The sequence below is a fragment of the Chelonia mydas genome, chromosome 4 (assembly GCF_015237465.2).
Source record: "Chelonia mydas isolate rCheMyd1 chromosome 4, rCheMyd1.pri.v2, whole genome shotgun sequence".
Taxonomy (NCBI): domain Eukaryota; kingdom Metazoa; phylum Chordata; order Testudines; family Cheloniidae; genus Chelonia; species Chelonia mydas.
Window position 1 is genome coordinate 30,466,482 of NC_057852.1, and position 14,421 is coordinate 30,480,902.

Below are 14,421 nucleotides of genomic sequence, written 5' to 3' on the forward strand. Positions count from 1 at the left end.
GGGGGCTCTGCATTTTAATTTAATTTTAAATAAAGCTTCTTAAACATTTTTAAAACCTTATTTACTTTACATACAATAGTTTAGTTATATATTATAGACTTATAGAAAGACCTTCTAAAAACGTTAAAATGTATTACTGGCACGCGAAACCTTAGAGTGAATAAATGAAGACTCGGCACACCACTTCTGAAAGGTTGCTGACCCCTGATTTAGATTCACACTAAACCTCATGTCAGCATGTCACTTGATTTACTTACCCAGGATTATTTTATTTTAAATTTTGAAGTATTCAAGCTCAATTTTTGAAATTCTTAGTGCAGCTTTTCATTCATGTGAGGCCTAGCTACCACTTAACAAGTGGCTGATTTCTTATGGACCCTCACTTTTTATGAATACAAGAATGTGAATGAGAGCTCATGTACACGGGGAAATTTTGCCATTTGAAACGGATAACTATACTACTGCTACAGATATATTGTTGTAGCTTCCAGCGTGTAAACGTTCTGGAAGAATGTCCACACAGGAAGTTACACCAGTACACCTGTAGGAATATATATTTTACTCCCGGGAAGTTCAGTCAGCTGATATATCAACTTGAAATACCAAATTCCCCACCCTCAGGCAGGACCATCCCTACTCTCTGAAAGGCCCTCTGATCTGTTATTGTGAAGGGATCAGAAAAAGTTATACTGTAGGCTTTATGCAGGACAGCATCTTCACATTTCCAAAGTGTCTTCACTAAACAGCTGAACTTCTGGTTTCCTCTCAAACCTTCCACTTAGACCCACCCCTCTTGGGGGAGGGGGAAGAGAGAAGAGAAGAATTTGACAGCTGCCCAAATGCTCCTCAACACACAACTATGTTTTTTTGATCCCTCTGCTTTTTTCATCTCAGCTGCAGATTGCATCATGCTCCTTTTGCCATATATAATGCTTCAAGCAGCAGAAGAGTGAAACTAACCAGGTGTAAGGAGCAAAACCTGTTTCTCTTCTCTCCTCACCCACAGTAGTCAGAGACAGTTTATGCCCCTGCTGCTTTTAAGGGAAGTGAAGCACGTGTTGGAGCGCAGACTGCAACAGCAAAACAAGGTGGCTGAGATAATATCTTTTATTGGACCAACTTCTGTTGGTGAGAGATGCTCTTTTGAGCTTACAGAGAGCACTTCAGATCTGTGTAAGCTCAAAAGCTCGTCTCTCTCATCCGCAGAAGTTGGTCCCATAAAAGAAACTACCTCACCCAACTTGACTCTAATATCTTGGGACTGACACAGCTACAACAACATTACATACAACAATGCAAGGTACCAAATTTTGCCATTTGAAAAGGAAACTCTACAACATGAAGCAAAATGAAACACAACTTAACAACGACATCTACTTCATGAGTAAATGCAATGAACAAAACATAACTCTTGACCTCTACAGACAAAACTAAAATTGTGCTGAACCGCTCTGCAGACAGACTTCATAAAAACTGAGGAATCACTTACTGCACCTCACATACCCCAGAAAGGATCACCTCAGACAAGAAATCACCACATGTACATGGGAAAGAAAAAAGGATCAGGAAAGTCACCTGAAAATCATGCAAGAAATCCAAAACAACTATCAAGAAAAGCTGATGACAGCCATCCAACACAAAAACAAGAAGTGGAACCAACTACTCTACAACCTATAAAACTCCACCTCCAGGAGAAACCATGGCACCAATACTTACTAAATGAACAATACATGATGCCCAAACATCTATCAAGACCACCACTAATGAACTGAATTATCTGCACTCTCTAAGGGTATGTCTACACTGCAACTGACAACCCACAACCGGCCTGTGGCAGCAGACTCAGACTCACAGCGTTTGGGATAAAGGGCCCTTAACTGCAGTGCAGACATTTGGGCTTATCTGGGCTTCAGCTCTGGGACCCTCCCCACCTCACAGGGTCCTAGAGCCCTGGCTCCAGCCTGAGCATCTACACCACAATTAAACAACCTCTTCGCCCAAGCGCCAGCCAAGGGTCTTTAATTGCAGCGCAGACACGCCCCGAGGGACTGAACTTCTGCTCTGTCACAGAACTGGATACCAGACTAAGAGCAGGTCTACACTACAATCGATGACCTACGTAATTACTGCAGGGGCTGATGTCCACACTACCCTCTTTCTGCCAGTGGTTTGCGTCCTTACCAGGAGCACTTCTACCGACTGAAAAGGGACAGTCTCGGGGGGAGTTCTGAGAGCCAGGCTTCTCACCTCCCTGCTCCTATGCGGGAGCAGGAGGGAAGCTACCTGTGGCTTCTCGCCTCCAGCAGGGAGATTTGCACCCGGAGTCCAGTCAGCTGCTGACCCCAGGGGACAGCAGGGCTCCCAGAAGGGAACCCAAGTGGCAGGCCAAGCCAGAAGCCTGGGTGGCAGCCTAGCTTATAACAGAGACCCAGTAGCAGCATGGCTGGGAGCACTATAGAGACTACTGTGAGAGGCAGTAGCTATGTCAGTGGCAGAAAGTCTGCTGCCGACATAGTGCTGTCTAAACCAGCGTTTAGGTCAGTGTAACTTGCCTTGCTCGGGTGCGTGGATTATTCATACCCCCGAGCAACGTAAATTATACCGAAGTGGTAGCAAAGACAAGCCCTGAGTAAGTTTCCCAGACCCGAAAAAGGGGTCTGTGTAAGCTCGGAAGCTTGTCTTTCACCAGCAGACGTTCGTTCAATAAAGAATATTACCTCACCCACCTCGTCTCTAATATTCTGGAACTGATATGGCTACAATAACACTGCATACACCAAAACAATTCATTCTTGGCCTTCACAGTTACTTTCAGAGGCCCACTGTCCTTTAAAATAGGCAGGTGGCATTTTTTGTTAATTGTGGCTTTGAAAACAGAGTTTCTGTTTAATCTCAAAAAGCATGGACAGATTCTTTGTCACCACCATACTATACAGCTAGACCCCATTTGCTGAGACCCTAAAAGCCAGCTCAGAGTCTAACAGACTCCAAGTATAAAGAAAGAACAACACATACTGGAGGATCAAAGTGACTGGAAGGCTATCAGTGCAATTTCTAGCAAGCTGAAAAGAAAAGGTTTAAAATTAGTTGTGTGCTGACCATTACTATTTCGTGCAATCTGGACCTTAATTCACGTTTTAGAAAATATTTGCAGTTCGCTCAACCAGGAACACACTGGAATCCAAGAATTTTAAAGGTAACCTACAATTTTAAAACATTTTCCTTTTCAGGTGTTTAAAGGTTGCCTGAAACATTTATTAGTCCTGGTCTACATTACAGGGTTCGAGCGACAGAAGCTGCCTTGCGTCAACCTCACTAAGGAAAGGTCTTCCCTTAAATTTGGCTCCTACAAATGTAAGTGCCTCTCTATGCCGAGTTAGTACTATACCCCCATGTCCCCAAGCGACACAGAGTCACAGCTTATGCAATTAGGTTAACACAGGGTCAGCGTAGACACCATGCTGCTTGCGTCAACTATTACCGGTTTTCAAGAACTGTCCCACACTGACAATACAATCGATACACGTGCTCCTGGTAAGGATGCACACCACTGACCCAAGCAGCCAAATGTGTACACACACACACAAGCTATTTAGTATCTGCAGTAGCTGTATGCTGACATAAGCTAGCTCGACATTTTGTAGTGTAGACATGGCCTTAATCTTTAAGCTGAAATATCAGAAGTGTCATGGTCTTGCTGGAGAACCTGTGGGAGTTCTCAGGAATACTTATTGTAAGATGTAACGCATCAAGCGAAGGGGCCAGAGTAACAAAGCCTTCATTTATCCAAAATACTAGCCACTGTAGTTAATGACCTGTTAACAAAAACAGTGACAGAAAATCCCTTTCCCTCTTCTTTATCAACTTTCACTCTTTGCTCTTGCAATGCACCCTTTCACTAATTCTCCAGCAATAAGCCTTTTCTGAACTGAAGTATTTTACAAAAGAGGCATGACCACCAATTCAGCTGAAAATATGGTAACATCAGAGGTAATTTTTTTTTGTAAAATCCCTGGTGTACATAATGGCCATAGTCTTCCAGCCTAGATAGGGCTGGAATGTCAAAGGCAATAACGAGAAGAGAAAAAGTCTAAAAACCTTTCAAACTTCTGTCATAAAGCAGCAAAAATGAAACAAGCTCAAAGTTTGTGCTTCAAAGATGACCTACAAAGAGATATCTTATTGTTATCAATTGCTTTTTCTAGGATCTCTTCTACTGCTTAATACCCATTTTCTTACAACACCGCTTATTTGCCCAACCTTTTAACAAGCACAAATTCCCCAATTCCTGTAACAAGCTCAAAACCTTGCCTCCAAATCACATGATAAAGGCAAACAGAGCAAATCATTGCTCAAGATATAAACATAACAACAAGGATTGCTGTAGAGTGGCAATTCCCACCTCACTTGGAAGGAAGCCATTTTAAGAAGCTTCAGCGACTACTTTTAATACCTCAAATAGCTATATGGTACTAAATAAATAAAGTAACTAAGAACTATGGGACCTCTTTTTCAGCTTGACATATTGAACCATCGTGGCATCTCAGTATAATTTTTCTTAGCATTTCTTACTGAAGCCCAATCCAATTGATGCACAGGAAAGGTAATTTATTGTAAGACTGCACTGGAGGTGGGAAAATCTGTTTAAATTCTGTTGAAACATTTGATTAATTTAAGGGGACACGTAGTTGCTTCTGAGTTTGAATTGTTACAAAATCTAAAGTTACTAAAACTAAAAGATTAGACAAAACTTCTGTCTTGTCTCCCCCAATTTGTGTACTCCACATATATGTATACAGTGCTATCAGAGTCAATTTCACTATTTGCCTTGCATAACCAGTTTTCCTTTATTTGCTGTTTGAGAACCCTACACAACAGAATAAAAACTTAAATTAGGAAAATGATAGAACAAAAATGTTAGAGGGGCTCTAGAACAAGACTAATTTTTAAAGCATGATTTCAAGTTACTAACCCTTTATCAGTGGTTAACGGACAACTTGCCTCAACAAATCTGAAAAATATTCTGCTTCATATATTTTTTTTTTTAAACACACTGTCACTCACTAGTGTCCTCTGGGCATTAAATGCAGTGTACATCCTCCATTTGAATCAGTTTTTTAATCCTGCTCCTGCACTCTCTCCAAAATTATTAGACTGAAGAGAAAACTTTTCCTGCACAATACATGGAATCTTTGATCCCACGGTGCACAAACAGATTATAAACGTTTTAATTTCCTTATTTTAACAGTAGTTGCCATTAAAATGGTCTGATGTAGTCCAATTCCCATTAGATCAGGGGTGGCCACCCTGAGCCTGAGGAGGAGCTGGAATTTACCAACATACATTGCCAAAGAGCCACAGTAATACGACAGCAGCCCCACATCAGCTTCCCCTCCCACCCACCAGCAGCTCCGCTGATCAGCACCTCCCTCGCCCTCCCCACACCTATTGATCAACTGTTTTCTAGCATGCAGGAGACTCTGGGAGGGAGGGGGAGGATCGAGGGCACCGCAGGCTCAGGGGAGGGTGCGGGAAGGGGTGGAGTGGGAACAGGGCCAGGGGTTGAGCAGTGAGCACCCCCCAGCACATTGCAAAGTTGGCACTTGTAGCTCCAGCCCCGGAGTCGGTGCCTATACAAGGAGCCGCATATTAACTTCTGAAGAGCTGCATGTGGCTCTGGAGCCACAGGTTAGCCACCCCTGCATTAGATCAATACCATCCCACTTCTTTGGGCAGAAACTGACAAAGTATTTTGCATTGGGAAATAATCTCAAATTGCCACTAAACTGAAAGCTGCCTAGTACCTACAGTACATTGGTAGTAATGTAATGTGCTTATATAAATAAGTGTGAAAAATTAATGCGGTCAGTTATAACTTTTTCATCTATTTCTTCCCAAATACCAAAAGTCAGTATTCTGTTTTAATGTTAATTTAACCCTCAAACAAGAAAACAGTAGTTTCAAGGTTAAAACTGAAGACTCAATGACTTGAAGATTCTTTCCTAAAAAGTTACCCCAAAATACATAGCCTAATGTTGTCAGCTATTCTAAAATGCAGCTTCAAAATGGCTGATGAAGTGCCAAGTCCATATTAGATAGCCTTTGTAAATAAATTTTAAAAATGTAGTCTTATCCTGAATCCCAACTTTTTGGAACTAATTTCTATACATTAGCAAGACCTGAAAGTCAATTTTTACTTACCTGCCAGGCCCCAAGTTTAATGTTTTGGTTCACTTCAAAGAGCATGGTCCATAACAAAGGAATCAAAACAGATCAGGGATTGAAAGAAAATGCCTCCCCTTTGGGTGTTTGTGCTGTCATCTGCTGAAGACAATGAACTCTGACCTTGGCATGTAAAATTTCTACAGACTTGCAAGTTAGACTGAATGAGGTATGTACAATTACAGTGCTCTGAGGTCCTGGACTTGCATTTTGCAGCCCTGGACTAGTGCCAAGCACATACTATAAGGAAGCATGGAGTTTCAAAGTCTGATCTGTTGCACCACAAAAATCTAGAATCTGATGTCTGGATGATCTTGCCATTTAAAAGCTGGGGATCCCAGCTCTTCAACCACTAAAGCTAGAGATGGCTGCTTTGTCACTGGTGAGACAGATCTTAAATTCACCTCATTTGTTTATGATATTTTCTTATGCTTCGATTTTAGCATCAATTCTCCTGAGAGCACTAGAAAGCACCTCAAAATCCCAAATTACAGATAAAGGATTAATCTAACTATAATTGTCTCAGATGACAACTGCTGAAAATCAAGTCACAACTGTAAACAGAACAAATTGAGGCATATCTTGCAGCCTGGTTTGGCTACACTAGTCAAAAATGGTTACCATTTCCAACCACTAACCCTGGACAAGAAAGATTTGAACCCCTGGACATACTTGTATTATTAATCATGTTTATTACAACAGTGCCTAAAAACTATTTAAGAATGCAGCCCCACTTTGTTAAGCACTGTAGACAGTCCCTACACCCCAAAGATCTTACAATGTAAATAGACTTCTTGGTACAAAATTACTTTTAAAAATGTGCTAAGGCTCCAAGTAAAATATCAGGTTAAGTATAGACTATGCATCTGAAAGTCTGTCTTGCTTTATGCTTGACAAATTCCTCGGCCCTACAGAAGTCTGAGTTCAGGATGCATTTCACTTGCATGAGTTGGTGACAAAGCGTACCAGGGAGTCTCCCAGCTGCATTTTAATTAAAGTTTAATATCATCCACTGTTACAGTGGAAACAAATTTTGGTGGCAGGTTTACCACAAACTATTTTGAAAGTGTTTTAAGAGTGTCATTTTAATTCAAATCTACACTTCTCCTACTTATAACAGTTTTGAATTTAAGAGTTGTGTTATTCTTGAGTGTAAGCAATAAATTAAGACACAGTAACCACATTATGCTCTTGTTAGATAACCGAACTAGTAAGTCAAGCCACCAGACCTCCTCCACAGTAACAGTGTCAAGTTACTGTAATATTTAAGAAAAAAAATATGACAAACCCTAATCACTGTATCCAAAATTGACATTTTCAGTGTATGATTTAAGGGCACTATGAGTTTCTGGCTTGTTAACAAGCTGTAAAGTGACAAGGAGAAAAATAATCCATCCAGTCTCAAAATATTTAAAATGCCATAATGCTTGTAAGTACAGAACACCACCAATTTAGAGCTTAAGCTATTTATCTTTAATCATGCTTGTCATTAAGACCCCAACAGTTTGGGAGTGTGGATGCTGCACAATAACACTAAACCTTTGTTCCACAGGAACGTCACAACTGAAATTAAGATTTACAAGTTACCTAAACCCCACCCTCTGCCACTAACCTTCCTCTCAGGAAAGGTTGGACTGCCATCACCCCAACATTTTTTCTGAGTTAGCTGTAAAGTTACTCCACCCTGCTGGATTGTGCAAGGACGAAATTCTCAATACATCACACAGTCTTCCGCCCCCAATAAAGCAAGAGATGAGGTAAAAAGCCATTCCTCTACATTATGAAAGTAGTGGGTTTGCAGGGGGAAGGGGAAATCTAGAGAAATAGGAGCAGCTGCTGCTGTGCAGTGTGACTTGACGGGAGCGTGGACGTGTGTGTGTGTCATGTTATTGCAGAAACCAAGAGACCCGGAAAGAGCCTGAACTAGGCAAACCCGCCGCCATCTTACAATGCGGGAAAGAAGTTACACGGCAGGGAAGAGAAACCAATCTGGCCGGGAGGCGGATTCCCCCCTTGGGAAGGAGCGACCCAGCACTGACTGTCCCTGCGATGTAAACACAGCCACAGCACAGCCGGGGAATCAGGAACAGCAGCAGCGGAAGCGATGGAGGCGAGAAGCCGACACCATCTCCCCGCCGGGTGACACTGACATTTAGAGTCCCTGCCCTGGCCCTCCGGACAGCCCACAGCGTCCCCGCGGGGCCACCGCGACCTTCCCGGTGACTGCGACAAAAAGGGCTCCCGGGCGACATCACCCGCCCTCCCCGCGTCGCCCCGCACAGCCAGCCCGAGCCCCGGAAGGAGATCAGCCACCCCCCTGCCCGGCAGGCCCCCTGCTCATCACCGCAGACGAGGGTCACCCGCCCCGGCGGACGCCCCCCTCACTCCCCACCACAGCCGGGGGCACCGCGCACACACCAGGCAACGCTGACCACTTCCCGTCCGTGCGGGACCCAATAACCCAGAGCGACAGCAACACCGCCCCAGGGACTCGCCCCCGCCGGGGCCTGACGCGCAACCCGGCGTCTTGGGGGGGGGGGGGGCAGCAGCGCCGTCTCCCCAGCCCGCCCCTCGCTCACCTTGTTGATGCGTTTGAGCGCCATTGTGTGTGTGTGTGCGTGCGCCGCCGCCGCCGCCGCCCGCCGGGCCTGTCTCTGCGCCGCGGTGACTCCGGGCTCCGCTCGCGCTGAGGGGGGAGGGGGGAGAGGTGCGTCTCTCCTTCCTCCGGAAACAGCCAGGGGCGCCCGCCCGCACGGAGCGCAGCCGCCCACAGCCTCCTCCCGACGGGCGGGCCCGGCCCCTTCTCCGGAGATCGCTGGCTGCTCCTGCCGCCGCCTGTCCCGCCCGGGAGAGGACAGACGATGAGCTGAGCCTCCGCCGCCACGGAAGAAATCGAGATCAGCCCCCTTGCACACCCGCCGGCGGTGGCGAGGCCGAGGAAGAAAGGAGGGGACAGCAGGCACCGCCCCCCGCTCCCGGGGGCGGGTCACTGAGGAACCTCGCCTGCACCCCCCCCTCTGACTGGAGCGGGGGAGGGACGTGCTAACCGCCACCGCCTGGGAATCCGCGCACGCGCTCCCGAGACTGATGGGGGGGAAGTCCGGGGGATAGGCTCAGGCTCGTGCAAGCTGCGCGCATGCGCCTTCTAGTGCTGCGGGGAGGGAAGAGAGGAAGAGCGCATGCGTGCCTGTTCTGGGGTGGGGAAAGAGGCGCCGCTTCGCCAATCAGGAGCTCGTCGTTCCCTCTTCGCAGACAGTGTGAAACTGGAGCTTCCGGTGCATTAGGCAGGGCCCAGTGGCCGCTTGAGTGGGCGGTTTGTCCGTCGCTCTGCGGGCTACGGAGCAGCCCACAGAGCGAAGGGTCTTGCCGGGCCTTCGATGCTCCTGCGTGCCCGGCTCGTGATAGCTCGCTCGTCCCCGCCCCGAAGGGGTTCGTCTGTGCGTGTACACAAAATGGCCGTTGGGGCCGGATCTGCGTTCGTGTTTGCAAACCGCGTGCTGGTATCCCTCCGCTCAGCCGCCGTGAAGGGGAAACAAACCCCAGCGGGGCTAGAGGAGTGGTGGCAGGAATGCCCCTCCCCTTCCTGTTTGTGTCCCTGTGTCCGGGGTGTGTTTCCGGGTCCGTGTACGTCCAGCGTAGGCGCAGCAGGTTTGCGCCTCGGTGGAGTCGAGGTCAGTCATGTCCCCAGCTGGGTTCACCTGGCCCAGTTACACTGGGGTATAGTTACGCTGCCTTGCTTGTGCTAGGATTGTTGGCTGTACAGCCACATCTTCAGCAACGGACTTCAAAGGGAAACTGCAGAACTAAAATTAATTTGCAAATTTAATACTATTAATTTGGGCTTGAATAGGGACTGGGGGTGGCTGGCTCACTCCAAAATCACCTTTTCCTTTCCTGGAATTGACACCTGCTCATCAATTATTGGATGTGGACTACATCCATCCTGATCGAATTGTTCCTGTCAATGCTGGTTTTCCACTTGTGAAGTAACTCCCTTCTCTTCATGTGTCAGGATACAATGCCTGCATCTGTATTTTTCACTCCATGCGTCTGAAGAAGTGGGTTTTTTACCCACGAAAGCTTATGCTCAAATAAATCTGTTGGTCCTTAAGGTGCCACCGGACTCCCTGTTTTGTGGATACACATTAACACTGCTACCCCCTGATTCAGAGACATCTTGGTTAGGGTTGCTAACTTTCTAATTGCACAAAAAATTGCAACAACCCCCTTGTTCTGCCGTGAAGTCCTGCTCTTTCCCCAAGGCCCCATCCCCTGCTAACTCCAGCTCCCCCATCCTCACTCATTTTCACTAGGTTGAGGTGCAAGAGGGGGGTGAGGCTGGAGATGAAGGGTTTGGGGTGCAGGAGGGGGCTCTGAGCTGGGGCGAAGGCATTCAGCATGTGGGAGGGTGTTCTGAGCGGGGGTAGGGCCATGGGATGGGGTGCTGGGCACAGGCTCCAGGAGGTAGTTTGGGTGCAGAAGGGGGCTTGGCTGGGGATTTGGGGTGCAGACTCTGGGCGGCGCTTACCTCAGCTGGCTTCCGGGAAGTGGCCACCATGTCCCTCTGGCTCCTAGGCGGAGGCGTGGCCAGGTGGCGCGGCTCCTGCAGCCTCCATTGGCTGCAGTTCCTGGCCAATGGGAGTTGCGGAGCCAGCGCTCGGGGCGGGGGCAGCACATGGCGCCCCAGTGGCTACCCCTATGCCTAGGAGCCAGAGGGACACACCCACCACTTCCTGGGAGCCACGCAGAGCCGGGTAGGGAGCCTGCCAGCCCTGTGCCAACTGGACTTTTAATGGCCCAGTCAGCAGTCCTGATGGGAGCTGCCAGGGTCCCTTTTCGACCAGGTGTTCCGTTAAAAAAACAGGTGGCAACCCTACCTTGCTTGCTCTGACAATGGCTCTGTGGCTCCTGATCCTTGCATGGCTTTAGTCCTTCCGTGGCTCTCAATTCCCATTCCCCCTGGGCCATGTCTGACCCCCTCCCCATTCCTACCACTGCTCAGCAATTAAAAAGTTAAAGGTGACATTATTAACTTTATAATTAGCTCCTGAATGAGAATAGGCGTGGACAAATTGCAGAAAGTCCAGCAAAGAGCAACAAAAATGAATAAAGATCTAGAAAACATGACCTATGAGGGAAGATTGAAAAAATTGGGTTTGTTTAGTCGGGTGAAGAGAAGATTGAGAGGGAACATGATAACAGTTTTCAAGTACATAAGAGGTTGTTACGAAGAGGAGGGAGAAAAAATGTTCTCCTTAGCCTCTGAAGATAGGACAAGAAGCAATGGGCTTAAATTGCAGCAAGGGCAGTTTAGGTTACAATTTGTCAGGGTATTTAAACACTGGTATAAATTACCTAGGGAAGCTGTAGAATCTCCATAATTGAAGATTTTTAAGAGCAGGTTGGACAAACACGTGCCAGTGAGGGTCTAGGTAATACTTAGTGCTGCAATGAATGTATGGGACTGGACTAAACCTCTCTGGAGGTCCTTCCAGTCCTACAATTCTATGATGGAAGTTCACACATCAGGACTATTATTTCAGGCTGTCTGCAGACCAAGGCAAATACTTTTGGAAGGCTACCTTTTTGTTAACCATGAGGACTAGAAATCTTATTTAAAAAACAGTTTAGATTTGGGAGAATCTGACTCTGCCGCTGCATTGACAAATGTGTCAAAAGGGCAATGTGTTTGACACTTCTGCTCTGCAGTGAGTGACTCTTAAGTAAATTAAGTCTTGATGTCTCCAAGAAACAAAATAGAGCTTGTTTTATGTGATCACAATTTATCTTGGACTCCCGTATGATCTTCAGAGAATGGGGTCAGGAGAAAGTCAAGACTCTGGAGAAGGCTAGGTGCATGGTGCATATAAGAGGCTCCTCTGAGAATGGAACATGAGGTCCCTTTAGGGTGACCAGACTCCCAATATTAGGGGCTTCATCTTATATAGGCAACTATGCCTCCCTCCAAAAAAGTGTTCCAATTTTTTGTACTTGCTATCTGGTCACCCTAGGGCCCTTGCAGCAAGAGCTGGGAGGATTCTGGGAATGGTATAAGAAGCCCCCTGTAGGAGGTCAGGTATGATGCTGAGACTTGGCTTATTTATTTTACAAGACCATCATAATAGTAAAGCCAAAAATACAATTGTATGCCTGCCTCTTTAGGGGGAAGAGCTGTGGCTCAAGCAAATATTAAAGAAAGAGTCTTCACTCTTCCAAGATTTTGAAAATGACACCTACTTCAAGCCTTATGTCCATTTCTGTTCTAGGAACAGGGGGTGCTACCTGGATCCTCAAGCACTTAGAGCCATTCTCTCTGGAATTAACTTGATTATCACACTGAGATCCATGGACTACTGTAATTCTCCCAGAACACTTATAAATGACCCATGGAGCTGCTGCTTTTATCCTGGTGGAGTAACTGGTCAGTCTTAAACATTGATGCTTCCTGTCTAAAGGTTGATAAAGCCTTTTTTATATTGGTAACTCAGAACAAGGCTGCTTTCTAACTTTGTATTAGATGCTTCTATTTGTGTAAATTCAATCATACTTAGATTTTTGAGGCAAGAACCTTACCCCGTTTTGGTGAAGTAGCAAACATGTAAGAGGACAAAATCAAACTGCAAACTGACCTGGAGAGATTAGAGCAGTGGAGTTTTCAGGAAATTATGGGAGGTTTACTATTAACAACTGTGATGTCCAGGGAAAAGAAATAACCAGCATAGATACATAATTGAGGAGCATAACCAAACAATCATATCCATTTCAGTGATTTGAGTTTGTTTTCATTATGTTGTCTTTAGTATTGCTCTGTTATTACTTTTCTGTGTACCCAAGGAGTCTAGTTACTGCAGAAGAGATTGGGCCCAGGAGGGAAAGTGTCCACAAGAAAATCTCAATCTTTAAAAATGTTTCCCAATATAAAAAAGTTTGAGAAGAACTGGGTTATAGGGCAAACACATTGAAAATAATATTCTGCCTTATAAAATTAAATGTTTTTTAATATGGGACTGATATGTGGCTGTTAAGGGATTTTAGCAAGTGTGGCCCTAAGAAAAAAATGATGTTTTTCTGTGTGATAAATTTTACCCATTCCAAGCATCTTCTTTGCTCCTACTCCTTTTGTTACCCAGATGCTTGCATCAGCATTACACCATATAATCATTATTACTGTATTCTACAGATGTGGTCCAAACCACATCTTTCATTAATGTCTCTACATTGTTTTGGGCCATCACTATAGAATACCTTACTGTTACTTATAGCTTGTTGTAATCCTGAAAGTGAATAATTTCGGAGAAATAAGTAAAATTCCAACTATCCATTTTTGAAAAATTTTCACTAATTAACAGTTTTTAGACACTTTTTTAATGTGGAATACTAAAAAATTGTTCTATTTTGAAATCTGAAATCTGATTAGGCATCTTTGAGGATGTCATGCTTTGCTATTTTACAATAAAATGGTTGAGAAATACATTATAAATGAGTGAAAATATAGCATACATCTCTGTAATTTTTCTTGCTCATTTAAGTGTGCAAGAATAGTTATCCTGGTAAACATCTTGTTTTTGTGTGCTATTTCAAAGATCACACATCAAAATAAAAACATATTTGAAAGTGTGATCTCATGTACTTGTGATAAAATAAAAATAACTACTGAGTGGTTTCATGTGTGGTCATTGGTTTGTCATAGATTATCATTTCTGTAAATAAGAATATATTGCCATGTTAGGTGAATATACATGATGAAATAAAAAATAGGTAGTTTGTATGCTCAATAGTTTTTATTTAAAAGCAATTAAATTAAATACATTATAGTATGTTAATGTAACATGATACTTGAGATTTTAATTCAAAAAAGGCAAGGACATTTAAAGTTATGTTATTAATTTATTTAGAGTTATAAAAGAATAAAAACAGGGCACTGCCCAAGGTTTTAGCTCCCCTGCCATAAATTACAAAAACATATAATAATAAACCACTGACAGAAGAAACTCTCTCCTACCAGTCTGATTTCTCTCAAATCTTTTAGCAATGTTATATATATATATTTATCAGCCTTCAAAATTATCATGAATATTCAGTAACTCTTTGATCTCAACAAGAATAATTAGATTAGTCTTTACTAACGTGCAAGGAAGGGTTTGCAGGTTCAGGCCCGATTATGAAAGCCTGTGCAGAGCTTTGCAATGCTGACATAAA

General features: G+C 44.6%; 2 protein-coding genes across 4 annotated transcripts in view; one reads left to right on the forward strand and one right to left on the reverse strand.

Annotated features, from left to right (window-relative positions):
* UBE2D3 (ubiquitin conjugating enzyme E2 D3) overlaps positions 1–9,811 on the reverse strand; it is a 29,077-nt gene extending 19,266 nt beyond the window's left edge. Inside the window, exon 1 of one of the 2 annotated variants that reach the window (XM_037896977.2) lies at positions 8,802–9,811. In XM_037896977.2, the coding sequence (XP_037752905.1) occupies positions 8,802–8,825 (24 nt within the window). In that variant the 5' untranslated portion in view covers positions 8,826–9,811. The other variant, XM_043545257.1, reaches the window with a different exon arrangement.
* On the forward strand, positions 9,359–13,898 carry LOC119566085. Of its 2 annotated transcripts, XM_043545256.1 has the most exons (3): positions 9,359–9,893; positions 12,234–12,298; positions 12,489–12,954. In XM_043545256.1, exons 1-3 carry the CDS (start codon positions 9,359–9,361, stop codon positions 12,522–12,524), a joined length of 636 nt encoding a protein of 211 aa, XP_043401191.1. In that variant the 3' UTR covers positions 12,525–12,954. The 2 variants fall into 2 exon arrangements, 1 of the variants encoding a protein (XP_043401191.1); XR_005225096.2 differs by lacking the exon at positions 12,234–12,298 and having other exon boundaries at positions 9,756–9,893; positions 12,489–13,898.
* Positions 13,899–14,421: the final 523 nt, after the last annotated feature.